The sequence below is a fragment of the Scedosporium apiospermum genome (genome assembly GCF_000732125.1).
Source record: "Scedosporium apiospermum strain IHEM 14462 chromosome Unknown SEQ_SAPIO_0143, whole genome shotgun sequence".
NCBI classification, from domain to species: Eukaryota; Fungi; Ascomycota; class Sordariomycetes; order Microascales; family Microascaceae; genus Scedosporium; species Scedosporium apiospermum.
The window spans coordinates 496,992-518,643 of NW_015971844.1; the positions used below are offsets into that span (position 1 = coordinate 496,992).

Consider the following 21,652-nt stretch of genomic DNA (forward strand, 5'->3'; position numbering starts at 1 on the left):
CTCCGCTGTCCCAAACTTGCAGTTCTGGGCACCCACCAGCGACCTGGGCAACAATTTCTTCGTTTACTGTAAGGCAGCATGCATCACTGTGTGCAGAAACAACAGTCCAGACTAAGCTTCTGGCTCACCGGTAAAAGTGGGAGGTCCAAGCAGGCAAGCCAGATGTTAGACGTATCTCTAATTTGCGTACATTTCACATCCTCTTTGGGGAGTTTAGTTGCCTGCAGGATGCTTAGGGGGTGCCCTCTCAACGCTCGGCAAGCTACTGTGGACCACCTCTTCTACCTCACAGGTCTTCTCTCGTTTTCGCATTACCTGGATCCCCCATCGAAGACCATGAGCCAAGTGACTCTCTTTTTCTCTCATGCAGCTTCTATTATCAATCTCTTTGACGAACTCAAAGAACGCCTTTAGGCACCAGGCGCCCTCGAGATGTCCTTGCTATGAACCAGGTGATGTACATGAGACAAAGCCATAGTATCGAATAGACACACATATAGACGCAGCATATAGCGTATACACCACCATAAAATATTCAGCAAATGGCCCGCGAAAATAGGAACTCAAACTGTTTACTAAAATGCCACTACCAGATACGTAGAGCCGTGGTAGAGCGGTAATAATGGGTAAACCCTCCAAGAAGCGAAGTGATTACTGTGGAGCATCGGGTGGCTAAGATACTGCCAGCCACATCAAACAGGCAATCTTCTGCGTTGAAAAATAGAAAGAGAGAATTCAATAAGGTAAATTCCGCTTCAAGACAGGACTGTCACCAATCTAAGCCATGACTCCCATTCCGGGGATCTCCGTAAGCCCTACTACAAGTTAGCAATCATGTCATTCATAGCACCCCAGGGCGTCTGGAAAACCTACAGCCGTCAGTCGTCTCGCCAACCATATCTGGGACGGTGCACTGGTTGGCCACAGACATGGCCTGCTTCTGGATGGAACCGCAGCCATCGTAGAAACACTCGGACTTATCCATGGCACGCTGAAGAGAGTCGCCCTTCCAGCCAAACATGTAATCCTAGCCTCACGTCAGCTTCGTCTCCGTTCATTACGTTAACGGACTGTAACTTACGGCGTGGGTTCCGTAGCCGGTGGCTGCACCTTCGAACGACCATACGAAGGGGTTGGGGGCGCCGTTTGTCCAGAGGTTATTGAATTTGGTGGTATCCCAGACGGTTTCGAAGGTTACCTGAGGCACGCGTACGGGGTGGGACGCGGGACACTTGGGGGCGTTGGTGAAGCCCTCCGACGTAACTGTATTGTACATGTGGGACTTGTGGTCCGGGCTGTCAAGGTTCTTGCCGTCCCAGCATCTACATCGAGTCAGTATTATACGGTCAGCCGTTGGAGAGGGATACAAAGGTTCAATACTGACGCGGGGAAATGGTGAGTGGTGAAGATGCCGCCCGAGCAAGGCCTAGTGGGCATGGTATTGGTAATCGCGCCTCTGCTCTGGCCCGTCATGCATTGATAGCTCAGGCCGGCGTGGTTTAGTGAGGTCGCGCCAGGGTCGCCTACAACCATACGGAAACCCTAGTGAGACTGTTAGAATCGAGAAGCGTGAAAAGAGACGTTATAAGAATGACTAATAGGGAAAATTACCGGTGGGAAAGCCTTGATGGCCTGTTGATTCAAGTTATCCCTGCTGAGGTCGAATTGGGTATAGTAGACAGTAAGTCCGCCTTGGGCGCCGTTTGAGCCACCAAGGAGCGGCTGGACGGGAATTGGCGGCACGCGGTGGTAGCTGCCGTTGTTGGGATCCTTGAAATACAAGGTGGCAGTCCAGTAGTTCGAGAAGTCCTCCGACATCTGACAGGTCGTGCAGGTGGCCCTCTCCCCGACATCGCCTTCCATGGTGACGTTGAAGGCGTTACCGCCGACAATGTGGTGGACGTGGGCAGATGGCAGGGCACCGGGCTGACCGGCCGGATCGAGACGCTGGAAGGTCAAGGTCGAGCAGGGGAAGCGAAGACCAGCCTGGACGAGCGCGAGGAGCGCGAGGCCCGCGGAGAGCGACGACTTCATCTTGGTTTGTGAGCCTTGCTTTTTTTTTTCGACGACAAGTTAGGAAGCTCGTAGTATGCACAAAGGTTGGCGAAGCAGAGAGAAAAGGGGGCAGACACACAAACCCTCCACCCTGGCGTCTCCCACTTCACTCCTTATACGTCAGGATCTAGCCTAACCTCTCGATCTCGGCATTTTCTAGCCGGCCTATCCAGCCTGAACAAGAAAAACTCTATTTCCTTTCATATCCAGTATCGAGAGAGCGAAGAAGTTGGTGTGCTACGGATATCAGCCGTCTGCGAATCGGCTCATAGCCGCCATAACCTGGATTAATTTCCGGTGACGTGGCGCCTTAATTATAATCCCGCCTTGGTCGGGCCCACCGGACCGTATGTGACCGAGTCGGGAGGGCATCGCGAGAATCGATTGGACGATGGCGTGAGCTTGTTGTGTCCGATTAAGATAGAAACGGGGCAATGCACACTATAAATATACGATATCCTGGCTTTAGATAGTGATTGCCGGACGAGCAGTGGGCGTCGGCATTTGCCTGTTAATTAATCTTACTGCGGGGAAGACGGACCTGTCAACGTGATTATCACCGAACCGGTGTTACCACGAAACAGCGAGGTCGAATGCACCCGTATTCGACCCTGTTCTAGGCTATCCATGCAGTGCCTCTGCGAAGAGATGGACGGGGTGCGTATTTTCTAGGAATAAAACTTACATGAGCAGCATAGCATGGCTGGTATTGGACTCTTAAATCACCATGCGAGATCTAATTCCCATTTGATAAAGAGTCGCTACAAACCGACTGGTTGGTTGAAAAAGCAACCTCTCTTAAGCACTCCCATCCCCCCCCTGTATTCATCCCCCCTATGGATGTATGACGATAGCAGAGCAGAGTTAAGCTCATAAAAAAAGGGGCATGCTCTTGCCGTCTTGCAGGATAGCCTTCACCACTTGACCAATATTTCTTATAACTTGAGATATATCTCCCGGCTGGGAGCAATGTGCGGAAGAAAATATCCCTTTCAGTGCTAACGTCTAAGATAGCGATGGCTTTGGTCCACAAAGTAGACCTCCATGAAGCTTGGGCACTCCCGAAAAGCCGCCGACCACCTAGCGTAATGCAGCCTCGTAGCCAGTTCCAGGGGGGGAAGTATAGCTTTAACTGAGGTGCAGCTCAAGTCAGCTAATATACGTAGGTAGGGGGAGGGTCCGAAATAGAGAGGTGGGCCGACGAAAACAAACAGATCGTTTCTGCGCCAGGTCTTCCCTTCCCTTCCGTGGCTCACACATACTCCAAGACCGGATTACCGGGTATCTGAAGAAGAGAAGGATAGCTGGACGGCTTGGGTCGAGGTGGTGAGCGGTTCGGTAGGGCTACGCGCGGTAATCTCTGCCAAGGCCATGTCAGTATTCTGTAACTCTGGTAAAAGGAGGCGCGTTGTGCAGACGGTTTTTGTCATGTCTCTGCTCTCGTGTGATTCCCTTGGTCTGTTATTAGGTACGGTGATCGAAGCTGCGGAAATTGACAGATTTAGCCGTCCGCCCCTGGTGCCTTGAGTAAGGGCTATTAACGATAAGCTGTGAAACAATATCTCCATCATCAAGAAAAGCCAGCCTAGGGGCGACTCTTAGCTGCAGTCTAGAAAGGGGGGGAACGTGGACTGGTGGCTCTACTTCCAACCCTGTCTATCCTGAGACCTTCTATCTAACCCAAGATCTTGATGTAGCCTTAAACCACTCTACTGAGCTTGTCGACTTTCAATTGGATATCACCAGTTCCAAAAAGAAGCTAGAGATCTGTGTTTTCCCTGACAGTACATTGCTCGGCATTTGAGGGACGAAAGTGAAGTTATTTTGGGTGGTAACAATATCGCGCGAGGAGGCTATCATCCTCATTACCCTATATAGAGGTCCAGGACATTGCTTTTCAGGCAAAACTATCGCAAAGAGGACATGCATTACCCATGGACTGCTTTTAAACAGCAAGCAAACCAAGAATTTCGATTCATGGATATTTGTACTCTATAATCTTGATCTACTTAACCACATACCCCACGGAATTACCTCCGCATCAACCGCGGTACGTGCGAACAGATAAGACAGATACGAGGACTCCCACGACGGAGGTTGGGTGGAGTTGTCCACAGCGCTTGACTCCGCGGGGTAACCAGATTCCTCTCTTAGTACGCGGACCTTCATGTTCTCTTTCAGATATGACAGCCAATTCTCAGGGTAAGGGCCGGAGATTGTCAGCTTCTCCAACCCTGCAATCTTTGCGAGAGCATGAACAAAGAGGGTGCTGGCACCCTGACCCCAATTTGGCGCTTCCCTTTGAACGCCCCCAGTTAGTACAGGCCTAGGGGCCCCTCGCCTATCGAAATTCTCGAATTCTGCCTGGCAGTGAAGCCAAATGACTCGTAGTCCAGTGGCTTCCTTAGCCAGAATATCGAGCAATGTCAACCACGGGGAAATGGAAATGTCTGTCCGCCATGGCATCCAAATCTCTAGCGACCTTACAAACCCGATCTTCGTCGGACCAATGTGTGTTGTGAATTCCACCATTTCTTCTGCCGAAAGTACACGGAGTGTATTCGCGGAGTAGAGTATCGGAAGAGATTCGCGGTAGACCAGCTTACTCGTTCGCAGTATTGCCGTCTTCGGCCTCGGTTTCCCCTCTTCGTAACAGCGGAAAGTCCTTAGGTTGCTGATTGGGATGGGGCGCCGGTCGGCCAGAGCAAAATGGTATATCTGAAGCCTAATTTCGGTGGGTAGGGCGAGGAATGGGAATGGTTGATCACGTCGCTCGACTCTCTCGACTGGAGCCGCCCAAATAATTCGGCCGATGAAGGTAGGTTTTGGGTTCCTCCTCTCTGCCGATGACAGCCCAGCAGAGGGGCCGGGGCCGGACGGTGCCGCTGGGGTGTCATTCGCTCCAGAATGGTTCGCCATTTTCGAGGGAGCTCGAATGGCTGGCAAGAAAAAAAATCGCGATGAACCTGGTATGAAGATTACTAGGAGCCTGTGATAGATGGCAGGAGGGAGTAGTTATAACTGTTCCCAGGAGGCTTAAGTCTCGGAAGACTAATGGACTTCTTACACGAATGTTCGGCGCCCACGTGTAGGCAGCTCCCTTGTTCCATCTCTCACTTCGATCAGGCAGTCGCGTTTCCATTCTTTTCCACCGCGGATGCTGCAAGCAGCTTCAGCGAAAGCCATTCAAGCTGAATCACTAACCGAGACAAGATATAGTACCAGTAAGGAAGTCGACGGAAAGCAGGATTAATGACAGTAGCCGATTGCTATCGGATTTGTCTTGCTGTTTGCCCAATTGCAAACCGTTCACCAAATAGAGTGCAGAGATGCCATGGGATCTGTGAGAAGAACGGAGTACGCTGCGTCTTGTGCCACGCTAGTGCAGTGGGTGAATAGAAAGGTCCGATTGGTCATTTGGCTCTTCCACATGCTTCAAGAATCAGATTCAATTGCTGCCTGCTCTGTAACACATAGTAGCCGCACTTGTGAAAACCGGTCTTTCTGCCTCTGCATCTTCGAAAACGGAAGAACAGAATGGCAGTCCAGATAACCGACGTTTACAAGATCGACGGGCAATGGGCAATAAACGTCGACTTCAATCGCCAAGAATATAGAATCTGCTGGACTGGTAATTGGCGGCAGCAGCCCGACACGACCAACTTCCCAAGGTTGCCTGAATCCGATGTCTCGGTGACGCCGGTCGAGCACGACCCTCAGCTTCAGGAGCTCTGGGCCAAGTCTACAGCGATTTGCTATGGCGCAGACTCCCATTTGCGGATGCTAGATCGGCCTGACGGCTATCCGGTCTGTAAAGTCGCTGCCACCAGGCAACAGCGGCGAATGATCGAAGACGAGTTCCACATACTACAGTTTCTTTCAGAAAAGGGAGCCCCTGTTGTCTCGGTAGATCCGCAGCCACTCGTTGACAGTGAAGGCATGTTCGGATTTCGTATGGAGCAACTTTTCAAGATTGAACTAGGCGACCTGCGGAATCGCCAGGATGATATCCTCAAGGCCATGGCTGAACTGCACAAGAACCACGTTGTCCATAATGATTTTCATCCCGGCAACATATTGTCTCGATCAGATGGATCTTTGGTTATTATCGACTTTGGCCGATCGGGATATGTTGGCCACAAGATTCCTGACGAGAAACGATCGCCTCAATGGACGGCCCCAACCTTTGCTTTCGACGCGGACCACATGGTCTTCAAATTTCTGAACCTGTGTAAGACCCCAAATTCCCAATATGGCGCCATAAATCACTTGAGAAAGCCGATGCGTTAGTTTACTTTCCTCTTCCTTTTGATGCTAACTGGCTGAATCAGAAAGGGGAAAACCGACTTGTGAAACTTGATAACACGGCTCCGCTAAGCCTCTTCTACTAGTCGATCGTTGTGCGCCATCCCACCCTCGCCTTGGCGTAGACGAAGGCTAGTTCTGTCGCGTCTAATCATCGCTTCCCACTGAGGGGGCAGGGGCTTGGGTGGTCGGCAGCCCCCTGATAGAGTGTCAGTTAATCGGGTTCCTGGCTACTAGGGACACGGGAAGACGTACTACATACGCTATCGACCCGATATTCCCAGTGGACAATGTTAGGAGGGCATCGTATTTCTGTCTTGCAGTAGTCCTCGCACCACGCCTCCACGATGCGCTTGATGTGGCCGCACTTGAGTTCGATCTGCATGTCTTAATGTTAAAAAAGAGGTTTGCTTTGGGGGGCATTAGCGAAATCTAGTACCTGTCTGTAGTTACACATTGTTTCTGGTCGCGAAACAGTCTGAATGATGGTGAATGGAGTTGAGGTGTCACAAAGGAGAGGAAATATCTGGACTAGCTAATGGTCCAAGTTTCGTCCTTGCTGGTATGATCAAATTATCTCACCTTTTAGAACTGGCGCTAGGCTACAATATGAATCATTACCATGCCTAATTCCTCATGGCTTATGTGACTCCTGGGACAAGGGTTCTGACAATGGAACTCCAGTTCCGTGGATATTTCGCTTCGTTTCCATCATCAACACTATGGACAAGGCATCCGGAAAGTACACTACTGGGATCAGGCTTCATTGAACCCAAATGTTGAGTAAGAACGTAAATTGGATCCATTGGTAAATCAATGGGCACTCTAAAAACCCCAATAGACAGTAAAAAGAGGTAAGAGTAAGTATTGATCATAGACTCTTCATCGTACACGCACGGGCAAGAAGATCCACATGGTCAACTGCTAGCATTAGGCTAGCGAGAGACAAAAACAACAACGTCCTCCCACAAATATACGGAATGTACGCTACCACTGGAGCAACGTCTCATGGGAGGACTTTCGCGCTTGCCGAAGGCGCGTTTTTGGAGAAGCCTGATCCGGGCCCAGTAGCGAATGAGACCCTGGCGTAGGATTAACAACGAATTTCACAAACAGCACTATCGAAATTTACGTGCTCGATCGATAACATATTCGGATTATTCGAGAACATGTTTGGTGTGCGAGATTATTCTCCAGCCCCCGTTATTTTGGTAAAGAGCTTCTAGTGCACGACGAATTTCTTCACTCAAAGTGGGTAATCTTATCAATCTTTCCAGCAAGCCCCAAAATGCCAATGCCAAGGTCTGTGGTGGAGAGCAGGAGACACGCGATGTAACGCCGCCGTTGCAGGTAGGGACAAGGGACAACCAGAATTGGTCTGATAACCCGAGATGCTTCGCCAGCAGAAATCCCCTCTCAAAGCCACTTGAAAATGGGCCTGCAAAGAGGGACCGTCGTGTCCTCGAGTCTTTCTCACGTGCTTCATCCACATCAGACTTGGTACTAGGCAGGGCACGAAGAGGCTCGGAACGTACCAGGCCTCGACCGAGTGGGCTCTGTCCACGCGCCAATTCTAACTATAAGTAGTGTAGCTCAGTGGATCGACTCGGCAGAACCATGCGATGGTTGATGGCTGACGTGCACAGTGTTGGGAAGGATGAAGAATTCGTTGCTGGCAAAAATCCCTCCCATCTGCGGAGACAAGACGAGTCAGTCGTGGCCCAGGACGTCCGATATTGCTTGCCCTGGTCAAACGGCAATGTTTTTTTCGCAACATTTTGTGATCCAGTTGTCGAAGGCAGTTCATGCAGTCTCACGAATACGCTTCATACTCCTCCATGAAGACCCTTCTACGGGCCTTGCTTCGGAATTAAACCATTGTTCTTCATTCCTATTGACGCCTACCAAAGCAGACCCGGCATAGCTGTACTTCACCTGGCAACTTCACCCTCGCGGATTCTTTCCCGAATCCGATCCTGTGGTGACAGTAATGCATCACGGCAATCCCCCCCACGTTGACATCTTCCCAGACGAGCGGGGCAGGCACCGGAGCAGGACGGAGTAAGTTAGCTTAGGTATCGTCTCATCCAAACAAAGTCCTTCTCGTCCGTGTCATGCGATACAATCCAATGATCCACACAAAGGAAGGAGGGGAGCAAGAGGAGGAAAATTGAATGGATAACGCCGCTTACCTAATCTTCCCAGCCCCTGCCGATGTCGGGTCTGGGCACGTGGGCTGGGCTTAGATCTGATTGATAAGATACGCCTGCTGCTCTCCCGCTCCTAAATTTGTCGCCCAAATTTCACGCACGCACGCCTCCTTCTCGTCCTCTCCCGGGTCCTTGCGTGGAACCGGCTTGGCTTTCGGTGCGTCCTCGATTCCCGTCTGCCTGCTGTTGGCCCTCTTCACCATGAGGCTCCGATCCCAGCGTCCAGGCCTCTGGATGCTGGTGTTGGGTCTCTCCCGCTTCCAACTCGCTCTCGCTGTTGGCGGATGGTCTGGAGGGCCATGCCTCAGCACCTGCCAGCTATGGCTGAGCCAGGTCCCCTTCGACGATACACCGCCCGACGCGGAATACTGGGCGAGACGGTGCCACGGCATGTTGGCCATTACCTCGCTCTACCTATGCGCCGACCGATTATGTCCCGATGAAGACCTCGTCTCGGGGTTGCGTGCGCTTAACGAAACTTGCCAGACATCGTATAACTCGTCGCTGCCGTCGTTCGATCTCATCGCCGGGTATACGGAGGAAGACTTCGCGAGGATACCGAAGATAGACCCGGCCGACCATCCTCCGAAGGGCTCCGTGGCTGAAGTGGTTCTCCCGTCAGGCCCGCTGTTCAAGCTGGCGAGCGATACTTTGGTACAGTCATCTCATTACATTTGGGCGATGCACGAAAATGCCGGTAGTTGGGGACATGCGTGTGCTAACGTCTGGACTAGTCGGCTGTAGGTTATGTGCACAGACGCCACCTCCTATACGCGTAAGGCCCTGTCTCGGAAGAAGACCCGGATATCAAGAGAGTGGCTCTAATATAATCGTCGTAACTAGACTCGCCGTCTTCGCATTTTGGATCGGTGCGATGATAATTGGCATTCTTTTCCGCCTGATCCCCATCATCCGCGATTCCGAACCGAAACCACGACCGATCCCCATAAATGAGCAAGAAGAGGCTTTCGCGCCGTTGACCTCGCAAGTAAAGCCACGCCCGCTCGACTATCCGTCACTGTACCTGAAGCGCTTTGTGACAGTACCCGCAACTTTTGGATATAAGTGCCTGCAAAACGTCGGGTGGTGCACCATCCCGCCGCGGGTAGAGTCGCTCATCATCCTCGTGTTTATCGCTGTGAATACCCTTCTTTGTGTTACAGGGTATCCGATCTTCGTGGGAAATCTTTAGTACGTCCATGTGAACTTGCCCTCACTTCCTTTCGTCCGACTGTCCATAGTATTGTCTTGATTCTGTCCCTTCTCTAACCTTTTCCAGCTTCCCCACTATATGGACGCAATCTTGGCGCTACGTCGCTGACAGGACTGGTATCCTGTCCGTTGCAAACTTTCCCCTCATCTGGATATTCGGAATGAGGAACAATTTGCTGATGGGGCTTACGGGATGGCACTTCGGCACGTTCAACAACTTCCATCGGTGGATTGCCAGAGTCGCGACCCTGCAGGCGGTGATCCATTCCATCGGCTACACCGTTCTGGTATTTGACGGTAAGATCCCTGTTGCACCAAGCTTGCTGTGTATACTGTTTAGCTGAATTCAATCTTAGACGGCGGCTGGCCGCTGTTTGGGTGGTACTGGACGGAATATTTCTGGTGGACAGGGGAAGTTGTAAGTTCTGTCTCCCTGCCGTGTCGTCCGACGACAGAGTGACAGCTACTAAGTCGTCTCTCTAGGCCACCATCTCTATGTGTGCAATTCTTGCCTTTTCCGTATTTTGGATGCGGCGGCAGCTTTATGAAGCATTTCTCGCCCTGCACATCGTTCTGTCGATAATCGTTGTCATAACCATGTTTGCGTAAGGAACTGAGAACATTCCTGTCGATGCATCATTTAGTTCCCAGCTAACCGGGACAACAGACATGTTTCCATTTTTAACGGCCAGTTCGACGCGCCGATGTGGATTTGCGTCGTTATATGGCTCGGCGACAGACTCCTTCGTCTGTCCCGCGTATTCGCTTTCAACCCTCGGTTCTGGGACAGTTGCGCCAAGATGACGTACCACAGCGAGTCCAATACTGTTCGACTCGTCGTCCCTTGCTCGACGAGCATATATAAGCCAGCTCCTGGCACATTCTATTACATCTATGTACTCAATGCTAGCCGGCCCTGGGAGAGCCATCCTTTCACGATGGCATATACGACACCTGAGCGAGACGTTTCGCAGATGGAGCGTGTTTCTCTCCTCCAGGGAGACCCTCGCCAGCAGGATCTGCACAATCAATGCGACCCGACCGAGGAGGAGGCTGAGGCATCGATGACTTTTCTCATCCGTCCGTACGACAGCTTCACGGCTAGGATACGGAATATGGCGGCGGAAGGGGAAACGATAGCTCGCGTGCTCATCGAGGGTCCGTACGGTTCGACGCACGCTTTTGACAAATTCGAACACCTGCTGTTTATCGTCGGAGGTAGCGGGATAGTAGTACCGTTATCCTACCTCGAGCAGCTCAACCGCGCCCTGACCGTCAAGTCGGTCACGATCGTTTGGTCGGTTAGGGAACCCGCATTTGTCGAGGAAGTGCTACGCCACGACATCCCCGCAGGATTGCTCGACGGCAAGATCAACATGGAGGTCTTCCTTACTAGGGGCTTCTCGAACAATAGCGACGATGACGGGCCTCCGGAGTGGTCAAAGGAGGTCAATGCCGTTCCCGGCAGGCCTGACGTCTACTCGACGGTAGAATACGCCGCGTATAGCTCGGACGGCGGAAGCTTGGCCATTATCTCGTGCGGGCCGGCCAAGATGGCGGATGACTCGCGGCAGGCGGTCGTCGCGATGTTAGGTAAGGGTTTCCGCAAGATAGAATATTTCCAAGAGGCGTTTAACTGGTAAATTCTGGACATTTCGGCATTCGATAAACCGTTATATCTTGCACTTTGATCTTATATAGACTTTTGGATTTTAGCAGTGCATGGACCAAGCAGGAAATGGCACAATAGATGCATTTACTCGCATGAGACTTGGGTTAGGATATGAGAATGAATGAGAAATGAATAAACCAACGGCAGAATTTCATTGTTGTCTCCGACCTGATCTTGGCGGCTTACGAAATCAATAATGCCAGAGCTAAGACTATATCGAGCTGGCCGGACTGAGGCAAAAGCGTGAAGACAAGGCGAAGAAGGTGGCATCATACGAGCTTCAGTGAGACGGACGGTGACGTCATTATCATGGAAGCCATCACAACTGGAGACTGAGTATTTCTACACATTTTGAACAACGCTTCCTCATAAAATAAATCTAGTTATCAATTAACATCGTCCAAGTGTAACTCTCTTGACGTTTGAAGACCTCCACTGATCCGATATTACCACATTGCAACCGCAAAAATGGTTAGGACACGATCTATGGCTCATCAACCAGAACCGTCTGAGACTGCTACTACGGAAACTGCCTCTAAGCACGACACGCACCTTGACCCCGCTGAGAAGCCACCGCGTAAACAAGCAAAGGGATCTGGAGGACATAAGAGCAAGATGGAGATTTCCTCGCCCGCCATGAAGTAGGCCAAGTACCCGATTCATTGAAAGCGCTGCCAGCGTAACTATCTTCCCTCGCCACCTACCATCGACTGATAGCTGATAGCTAATTTTTGTTATGCATCAAGGGAGGAGACTGAAGCAACTGGGGTGAAGCAAGAAGAGGGTGTCACAACACAGAATCAGGGCCAGTCGTCCAAGCACCCGTTACTGCCCCATTGTCTCGAACTCGGTATCATCTATTTCTACTTCCGCCCTCGCGTTGGACAACAAGCTCCGCAGGGTGTAGATGACATGGCCCGCTCGTACATTGTGCTCCGGCCAATTGAGAACTTCGACGAGCCCTTGAGCGATGACGGCAAGAGCAGAGTGTGCATCATCCCCAAAAAGATTCTGCCTATGACAGGTCGAGAGCGGTGGATTGGGTTCGTGGGTAAAGGCAACGAACCGTATTCGAAAGCCACACAGGAGGATTTGTCGGCTCGGGGGTACGACACTAAGACGCGCGGTGAGAGGCAAATACCTGCTGCGATGCTCATAGGAGCTGGGGTATACGCGCTGTCCAAGGGGGGCAGGGGAAACAACCTTGTTTACATCCTCTCCCAGCCGAAGGAACTGGGCGAGGCCCAGATCGATATGGGATTGAAGCCGCGCGGATACTTTACAATCAGTACGCGCAACCCGGAATACCCCGCGCCGAAGGGCGTCGCGTTTCCAGAAGGGCCGAAGTACCCTCAAGAGTGAGGAAGCCCCGTTATCAGGGTCTGGAAAAGCCAACATGGTCTTACTGACGGTTTTGGCAGTATCATGAATGATTTCCGTTCGCTTCGGTGGATCCCGACCGAGCCTCGTCATCTTGACTACGACATGACGCAGTTCCTCCTGATCGGCCATACGTCAGGGCTCGACCAAGCGTTCACGGGCAGACAGCGGAGGCGCAGGAAGGTCTTGGAAGTAAAGGAGGAGCCCGTCGAAGGTGAAGAGGATATTCCTGAGGATTTGGGTGAGGAGGAGATTGCGGAGTTGATGGCGGGTCTCGAAAAATACGTTGGGAAACTGCCTAAGGTTGAAATATCGTACTAAGGCCATTAGCCATTTGTCGCCATGGAAGTTGCAAATGTAAACGGGCCACCATCTTGATCTTCTTGTAAGTGTATTTACATCAACTTATGTGATACTTAGGACTAGACATTGTATCGAGTCGGTCTTAGTTCCACGGTCTGGGCGTCTTGTCGAGCTTGGTAAATTTGGACCAAGTGGCTGTGGCATAAATACGCCTAATTGTTCCATTTAGTCTGCCGCCCTAAGGGTGCAAATTTTGTACATGAATCGCTGAACTTTGTTATGACTATTGACTGGGCTAAAGCCTAACAGGTTCCGATGTTGTCAACCGAGGTGTTCAACTCGGTGATATGCTTTTCTCCCAAGCTCTCCTTATCACACTAACTCCAACCAGAGTAGTAGTAATCGCAATAGAAAGGCTAGCGCCCTCCCGGTCATGATTCACAAAAGAGCTGGTGTTTCGGAGGCACGTTCCCCCATCTGGTGTCGCTCAAACCCGAATCGTGAGCTGGGTTGTGTTTGCGATCTCGGTAATTCGGGATCAAGAACTCCGGCCACACTGAGGGTGACAGAGGGGGGGTATCGAGGAAGCACTGGAATAGGTCGACCCATCTAATTTCTCGGCTATGTTGTGACGGCGCCGGAACGTGGTGAAGACTACGGGATGTAAATATGCCATGCTTGCGAGGCAGGAAATGTTCGTTGTTTCCTACAACAGTCCTGAACATTGAGTCTATCCCGTTCCCATTGCTCAGCACCACCCACAGCAGACTGGCCCCAGAGGACGGACTCGTTGCAAGTCCGGATACGCTCGCCCATCCGCCACACAAACATGGAACATCATTCACTACTCCACGTTGCCCTGCTTCAATCGCCACCACCAAGCATCTCAACCACTGTCACACATCGTCCTCCTTTGCCTCTCGTAGTAAATTGAGCAGGGCATCTTGTTCGATATAGACCTCGTCATCCGATCTGTTATGAACTCCGCGTTAGCTCTCATCAACTGGTCTAACCATTCTTTATACGGCGTTTGTGAATTCGCACGACAACATGATGACCCATCCGCGTCGGTGGGCTTCCGCGAGGAAATTATAGGCAAGATCCGCCACGCTGTACGCCCGGAAATTGACAAGGACTTTCTCTAGGGATAGGATAGCCTCGAGGTGCATCTCGAGCAGGGCTAGCGCCGTTGCTAAGAAAGGAGAAGAATCCAGAGCGAGGGCGTCATCTGCCAGGATCAATAGTTCAAGAGTAGTGATGCCTGTACAGGCATCTCGGACGAGTTCCAGATTTATAACATCCGGTTGCCGAATGCTGATATCACTGTCCTGCCCGTCGCTCTGGAATTTTGGGAAGCTAATACAGAGATTGCGAATAAGACTTGCTTGAGATCCAATCTGGCGAATAATCGGGGCGATGGTAGCAGCGTCCGTAAAGGGAGGGGGTGGAACAAAGATGTTGGGAAATCGAAAATGATTGTGAGAATATAAAAACGGGATGGCTTCCATGTAAACCTTCTTGTTGACGCGGAGGAGTGCGGGGCAAAGACAAACCGGGTCGGACTGGACGAGGGGAGGCAACTGAAGGTCATAGGCCGGGACGAAGACAATGGGTCTAGGGGATACAAGTAGTTCTTTGTAAATCTTGAGCCGTATCTCTGTAGGTAGTGAGAAAAACTGCATGGTTGTTGCCCTCGTTGTCAAGGGTTGCGTAAAGAGAATGGCGTCAATGGAGAAAATGGGTCCCCGCCCGATGCTCAGGACTCGACGCCGACGACCTTGTTGTTACTGCCGTGTGTAACTAAATCAAGCCCAAGCGTGGCTGGGTCCAAGGACCCCAAGCCACCAAACCAAGGGATCGGTTCCTAGTACTACCTCAAGAGAGCAAGTCAAAGCGCTCTCACAGGTTGTCACAACACCATGCATGCTCTATTCACCCATAACCTACTTCAACGATCTCGATGAGGAAGGTGCTACTCCTCAGGCTCTATCTCACCTATTGGAACATCTCTCAAAGAGTATATTACGTACTTGTTCCAGGATATACCTAGAGTTCCTCCAGTAAAGATTGATATTTAGAGATTTGAGATCACATATCACCAGTTCTTTACCATAAGAACTCTACACACTCTCTCAAAGGAACTCAGTTTTTCACAACAAAACATCACGCCTTTCAATAAAAACTCCCTAAAGGAAGCTTCTTTCATCTACCTCAACAACAATGAACAATCTGCTATCCCATCACTCAATCTCCTTGGACAAAATGCAAGCACCAGACTCATCCACACTCCCTAGATCCCATTCCATCCCAGACACAGATCCCGAGATCATCAGAAAGCTCTGGGTAAAGGTCAAAAGAGGAAATATGCCTCAGCAGGACACATCCAACCGTGGCCAGCGTGGCAGGCGTGGAGGGCGCGGGGGACGTGGAGGGGGTAACCTCATCACTAGAGACCCGGATCCCGTTGAGATTGAGACTCTGGCCTCAGAATCTATCCCTCACGAGACAGTTCCCCTTAGCGATCACGACCACGGAACAGTCACCCCTCACAACACAATCGCCGAGCAAGACACAGGCACACAACAAGACACGGTCGACCATCAAGGCACCGTTCCAACCGCATCGAGGTCCATTACTCCAAGGGGCCCAGCATTCCGAAAACTTGTCCTCCACCCCCGCGGGATATTCGTCAATGCCAAGAAAACGAGGTCTCACACGGCGTACGCTTATTTCGGCACCGAGGAACCACTGGACGGGTCCGAGGTCGACTACCGTAGCCTCGATGGGCTTTCTGACGTCGATGTATGGGTATCGATGGATAAACCCACGCTCCAGAGCACCGCTACCGAATACAGGGAGATGAAATTGCTCAATTTGTGTGAGGAGGAGTTCGCCACCTTCGCAAAGGAGACTTTCTTCCTCAGAACTCCGAGATCGACCACAGCATTGAAAGACCGCTGCTGGCGCCTAGACCGCATGTTGCAACTTGTTTCCGCTCCGGATGAGGACGCGCATTGGAATATTCCCCCACTGGTCGACTGTAACCATGGCAAAGGAGTCAATTGGTCTTGGGATTTAAGACCGGACTGCAGTTATTGGCTTTCCTTGAAAAGCTTTAACCCGGAGTACAGGGACCAGATTGAGGAGTGCACATTTGTGAAGGGCTCCATTACGTGCCCCTATCTCACAATCGAGTTCAAGAGAACTAACGTCCCGGCAGACGTCGCCATCACCCAGGCGCTCTCTGCCGGCGCTCTCGCCCTCTATAACCGGTACTGCCTCCGCAAGGAGGCCCTGGAGCTGTTAAATACCAGTTGGGGCATCAAGGAGATTTCCGACATTCGACATTACGCGATCACTTTTGTGGGGTCGGCTTTTATTGTCTGGGTACTAGAGCCATCAGATGGGGATGGCAACGTTCGTGGAAGTAACAAGTGGAGTGGGTGCCAAATGAGGAGGCTGAAAGGCGGCGACTGCACCGAGGAAAATGGGGTTAGAGGGTTGGTGAGGTGGACGAACGAGATCCACCGTTGGGCCTTGTCTAGGCACGCACCAGCATGTTCTCGGGATATCAAGATCCTTCTTAGGGGCTCTGGGGTGCGAACATCCGATGCTCAACCTGCAAGGGAGGACAAATGACTTGATGGGCTTGGTACATCATCTTTGTGAGGAGGAGGTTCCAGATGCGCCATGTTGGAGCTGGCAAGCTTACTCTTTGAGTTCCAGTCCAGTTGGTGGAATACAGGGTTGGAATAATAATTATCGTCTTCAGCTGCCACGCAAGTAAAACATCCCTAAAATCCCAACGGGAAACTTGGAGCTCATCGCTAGACTCTCATCCACAGACGCCGCGCTCACCTCATCTCTACCCCTATCCCTACCCCACATCAAGAAGGGAGGAGAGGCCATTCGCCAATACCGCGAAAAGCATCTCATCCCGGCAACGCGATGGAGGACTTTAGGTGGTGAGTTCCACGCCAAACTTGACAGGCGTGAAATTATCTGGATATTCTGGTGGGAACACGATGTAAGGTCGAATGCGGGAAGGGTATTTCTGCTCTGTTTCCATCTTGGTGTTTGTTAATATTCAACAATAAACGATGACTTGCTCGAATCGGGTAGACTTTCTTTGAGGTTCCCGATACCTAGTAGGTTTGCGGACACTCCATGGGTCCAATCACAGTAGAGATATTGGTTCCAGTAGATAGTTTCCTTCGGTGTCCGTAGAGTTTCCAGTCCAGCTCGCTACTTTTCACCAACGATGATAATACCGCTGGGCAGCAGGGGGCAGTTCACAACAGGATAGTTATACAAGTCCGGAATTTCACAAGCTTGGCAAAGCAGATTTGCGGTCCAACTTCCGCCTTGGGACTGCGAAAGACCGAATCCCCAGTATCGGATGGGCTCTTGATCCCGAGGGTCTCTACGATCGGCTCGGCGTTTGCAGGCATGGTGGCTCGCTATTTATGTTTATCCAGCCATCACAGGGTCCTCACCAATGTCAGTTCCTTGGCACACACACACTTTGTGACCTTAGCTGGCAAGTCTTATTGATACAATGAATTGCATTTCTATTGAAATATTGAGTTACAAACCCCCCAACGATCATTGCCGATGCCTCCCAGTCCAATCATCTCTTCGACTAGAACATTCTCTTAGATGAGGTACATCAACGCGCTCTATTTTCCTTCCCGTTAAACAATCATCTGACGCGCGCCGTAGCAGTTTTTAGTATGCTCTCGCAATCCTCCAGAGGAGTGGAGTCGCTCAGACATCGCCTGGATTGCACGGCGAGGGTTCGTGCCGGGCGGTGCCAGGTCGGATAACACACTGGCAGGAAACAATCTGTTATAACAGAGCTCCTGCGTCTTGTAGCATCCCAAGCAAAGGCGGCCATGCTCTGGTTCCGCCTGGCCCTTTAAATAAGGAAAAGGAATAGATGCCATCCCGGCAAAGTCGTCCCGCTGGCGGTCGGCCTTTTCTGGCAGCCTCGACAGATCCTGACTGGGAGCCTCCATTGGTTCGTCGTGGAATTGTTTAAAGGTCAAAAACTTCTTCATTCCCATATTAGGTGGGCTTGTCGTAGGCATCAAGGCAGCGAGGTTTTCAATGGATCCGTGAACTTCGATCGCAAGTTTCTTAGCCTGCTTTACGCTGACAAGGCGGTAGGTTCCATGGGAAGTAGTTCTCAGGCAACAAACTGTGTCTCTATGACGAAAGAAATGTGCCTATGACCCTAAAATGAATGAAAGTAGCCAGGCTGGTTTTATCTAGTTTTGGGACCGATCTAATTAGACTTACGGCGCCTATGAGTTTCTATTCAGCAAGGCTCGAAGTAGGTCTTGTTCGTTGAGAGTCAATGTTTCGGCGAGCCTCAAGCTTTCCACCTGGTCTCGTTGGAGCCTCGATCCCCCAAGGTTCAATTAAATCTCACCTATCCTTTATGTCAAGGAAATAACGATTCACCCTCCTACTGACATCGGCCGACTGAACTTCAATGTGACCATACGACGTATTGGGATGATCTAGCGGACAATCCAACGCCTCGCTTACACCATGACAGAAGAAATCTTAGACTATATATACCGGCATCCGACTCCCGTAAACGTCGCTTTTGCTAACTTGTACATCTTTTCTATGGAAATCGTGGAGCTGGAGCCAACACAGCATTCGGAAGACCAATGTGCACCAAATTCGGTTGACCTTGCATCTCAAATTCGTCTGAGCATTGCTTTGGAGATGGGCGGCTCCCGTATCTGCCGTCACTCTACTCGCCACCGAGGCTCTTCGAGCACGCACGTGTTCACCTGCTATAGCTTGCTCGCAGACAATCTGGACGACCCTTTCCCGGATTGAGCGCACGTACATCTCCATCAAGAGACTGTGTCGATCACTGAAGGATGCCGAGTCAATGTCTCGCATGGTGACGTCGCCAACATAAATAGGATTGTCTTCGATGATGTCGTCAGTTTCGTCCGATACTACAACGAGAGCGCCGTCCCGGTGACGGGTGGAGCGAGGATGGCCCGCAGGATGTCTCGATGTACTCTTGGTGGCATCTTTCGAATCGTCTAATTCAGTGTTGCTTCGACAGTTGAGGACGCCGAGGACTTCCTGGATGTGAACGCACAAGACTTGTTTCACCAATTCGAACAACTCTTGCTGCTTCAGGTAGTTATCACACTCTTCAATTTGGGTCCGTAATTGAGTTAGCTCTCCCATAAGTTGAGTTTCACTAGTTTCGTTACGGTATTCTCTGTCAACGTCGGCTAGGACGGGTCAGTCCCTACCCGCCACAATACGTTCGAGCAAATTCGGAACGCACCTCGGGATTTGTGATTAATCTGGCAGCACTTGGGCAGTAACCCCTCAAGTGCAGGGGCCTCCATCTGACCTGAAAACTCATCTGCCAACAACGACAAGGAGAACGAACTCGTATCCCAGTGAAAGATGGTGGGATTGGGAAGCATACGGAATGCGGTGTCTTTTACGTGGAGCAACTCGCCGACCATGCCGAGGATTTCGAATGGAACTTGACTTTGATTAGCTCAAGCGAGGGGTAGAAATAACCGAGTATTTCTTTTTCAAAATTCCTTTTTCTTTGTCGTTTGGATACTTACTTGGGAAAATGTGGCTATGGCGTGCCTGGTCTTGGTGCTTGCCAAAGTACTTGACGGTCCTCGTATCGCATCCGAACGCCATGAGGGTCTGAGCGATCTCCGCGAAGCTTCCCAGCTGTAGAGTTCCCACGTCCTTGGGTTCATCAGCGTAGATCAGTTCCTTTTCTTCATGAAAGATTGTAGGGGCATATCCAAAGCACAGCTTCTTGACACTGTAATTTGGAACCACACGATTCTTCTCAAACCACGTCGAGGAAATCTTTTGGAAAAGAAAGGTGATACCCAGGTTATTCACGTACGACCCGTAGACGGCGAAGCCGTTGCCTTGGGCTCTATACTTGTCATTGTTGAGATCGAACTCTTTCCAGTAGATACCCAGCATTCCCATCATCTCGACAAAGTGAGATATCGTGGTCGTTGCATACGGCTTCCCCAGGTCTTTGTGCATGCCATCCCAAGTGCGACGCTTCCTCTGGAAGCAAACGACTAGGCCGTGCGCCGGTGACGTTCCATTGGGCGGATTGTACCCAAGAGCTTTCCTCTGCCACGCACGAGACTCATTTTCCATCCGGTAAATGGCCATGAGCAAAGCGTACCATGTCGCCTTCTCGTTGTCGGCAGTGTGGACTAGCTGGTGCTTGGTCTCGTCGACTTTTTTCTCCACCTTGGTCCAGTCAGAGGTGTACTTGAGGTTCTCTTCTTCATCTCCATCCAACTTTATGATTTTGTTGGTCTTGTTTTCCCCAAGTGGGCCCTTTTCGTTCTCAGGCCTCGCAACGAAGATGACTGGCACCTCGAAACTGACCTCCATTCGAAAGTCCGACCAACGCATCCGTCGGTGTGTGAATTGGGCCCATTTCCCAATGACTTGTTCGCTACACGCGTAGTAGCCGGCGGCGGAAGCAAAGTGTTGCTGGAGTGCCTGAAACGTGGTCGTCGCGAAGGCAAGGACGGAAAACAGTAGCGCGATACTGGCGACGATTATCTCCGTGACGTCGTCCGTGTTGGAACCCGATGATGATGACGACGACATCCTTAACGATCTAGAGGATGGGCACGCGTTCGCTCCGGCGATCGCACTCGATAGATATCACACATTTGAGTTCGCCGTCGTTTGAGGATTCCAGCATTCTGCGGGGTTGGGCACGAAAATTTGTTGACGACGGAAGTGGGACAAGGGACCAGGCTGTGGACGACATGGGTTTATGTTTTGAGCTTCATTTGCTGCTACCCAGATGCAGGTTGGGCCAATCAAGGCCCGACTCTACATGCATATTGCCTGGGGCAGCTCAGAGAGTCGCCAGCAACGAGACATTCAGGTCAATTGGTCGACCGACCACCTCGTTCCACAACTGCTGCCACTGGTTTGCGAATGGATTCCACGACCATCGGGCCGCATTCGCGAAATTTGTGTCTCCCGTCGACTTGGTGAGTGCATCCTTGATGATTGTTTCTAGGCTGTTGGGAACCGAACTGCAATGATGTTTGCACCCGGCTCACCTTAGGCAATGGCTGGTTCTGCAGCTATCAACACCACTCTTTGAGCCGGCGATGACAGCACTCTTGCCGTTGAGATAGAATAGATGATTTTATGATGGAATAGAGATTCTAACCACTATGACTAGTACCCGGATTCAAGACTGGTAAAAAGTGTCAATGAAGTATGTCTAGAGGGGCTCGGATGAGTCGGATCCTCGCACTCTATGGCTTCCTCGATGCTTGCCGACGATACGTTCAAATAAACTTAAACGTCGAATATCATTCTGATTCCATCATTTTGTGTTTGCCCGAGGAAGGATAACTCCAGGTAAGATGTACTCGATTTTAGCCTTAATGTCAATCTTCTCCAAGGACAGATCCATTTCTAGATCCCGGGCACAGAGGTCGTCACCTCG

General features: G+C 51.0%; 5 protein-coding genes and 2 pseudogenes across 5 annotated transcripts; 3 read left to right on the top strand and 4 right to left on the bottom strand.

Annotated features, from left to right (window-relative positions):
- Positions 1 to 777: 777 nt before the first annotated feature.
- Positions 778 to 2,034, bottom strand: SAPIO_CDS9430 (uncharacterized protein; the record flags this gene model as incomplete). Its single annotated transcript, XM_016790831.1, has 5 exons — positions 778 to 815; positions 874 to 1,027; positions 1,082 to 1,322; positions 1,385 to 1,542; positions 1,612 to 2,034. The coding sequence occupies 5 exons, from the start codon at positions 2,032 to 2,034 to the stop codon at positions 778 to 780; spliced, it is 1,014 nt and encodes a 337-aa protein (XP_016639341.1).
- A 3,558-nt stretch (positions 2,035 to 5,592) lies between these two features.
- Positions 5,593 to 6,345, top strand: SAPIO_CDS9431 (annotated as a pseudogene; the record flags this gene model as incomplete).
- An 83-nt stretch (positions 6,346 to 6,428) lies between these two features.
- SAPIO_CDS9432 (uncharacterized protein) lies at positions 6,429 to 6,745 on the bottom strand (the record flags this gene model as incomplete). The annotated part of the gene is made up of 2 exons (XM_016790832.1): positions 6,429 to 6,559; positions 6,616 to 6,745. 2 exons carry the CDS (start codon positions 6,743 to 6,745, stop codon positions 6,429 to 6,431), a joined length of 261 nt encoding a protein of 86 aa, XP_016639342.1.
- Positions 6,746 to 8,771: 2,026 nt separating this feature from the next.
- On the top strand, positions 8,772 to 13,155 carry SAPIO_CDS9433 (uncharacterized protein; the record flags this gene model as incomplete). Its single annotated transcript, XM_016790833.1, has 10 exons — positions 8,772 to 9,224; positions 9,305 to 9,345; positions 9,414 to 9,761; positions 9,850 to 10,079; positions 10,139 to 10,200; positions 10,266 to 10,387; positions 10,450 to 11,375; positions 11,957 to 12,095; positions 12,201 to 12,800; positions 12,876 to 13,155. 10 exons carry the CDS (start codon positions 8,772 to 8,774, stop codon positions 13,153 to 13,155), a joined length of 3,201 nt encoding a protein of 1,066 aa, XP_016639343.1.
- An 878-nt stretch (positions 13,156 to 14,033) lies between these two features.
- SAPIO_CDS9434 (Uncharacterized protein) lies at positions 14,034 to 14,819 on the bottom strand (the record flags this gene model as incomplete). Its single annotated transcript, XM_016790834.1, has 2 exons — positions 14,034 to 14,109; positions 14,182 to 14,819. 2 exons carry the CDS (start codon positions 14,817 to 14,819, stop codon positions 14,034 to 14,036), a joined length of 714 nt encoding a protein of 237 aa, XP_016639344.1.
- Positions 14,820 to 15,399: 580 nt separating this feature from the next.
- On the top strand, positions 15,400 to 16,776 carry SAPIO_CDS9435 (annotated as a pseudogene; the record flags this gene model as incomplete).
- Positions 16,777 to 17,831: 1,055 nt separating this feature from the next.
- On the bottom strand, positions 17,832 to 20,790 carry SAPIO_CDS9436 (uncharacterized protein; the record flags this gene model as incomplete). The annotated part of the gene is made up of 3 exons (XM_016790835.1): positions 17,832 to 18,291; positions 19,004 to 19,322; positions 19,758 to 20,790. 3 exons carry the CDS (start codon positions 20,788 to 20,790, stop codon positions 17,832 to 17,834), a joined length of 1,812 nt encoding a protein of 603 aa, XP_016639345.1.
- Between the last annotated feature and the right edge of the window lie 862 nt (positions 20,791 to 21,652).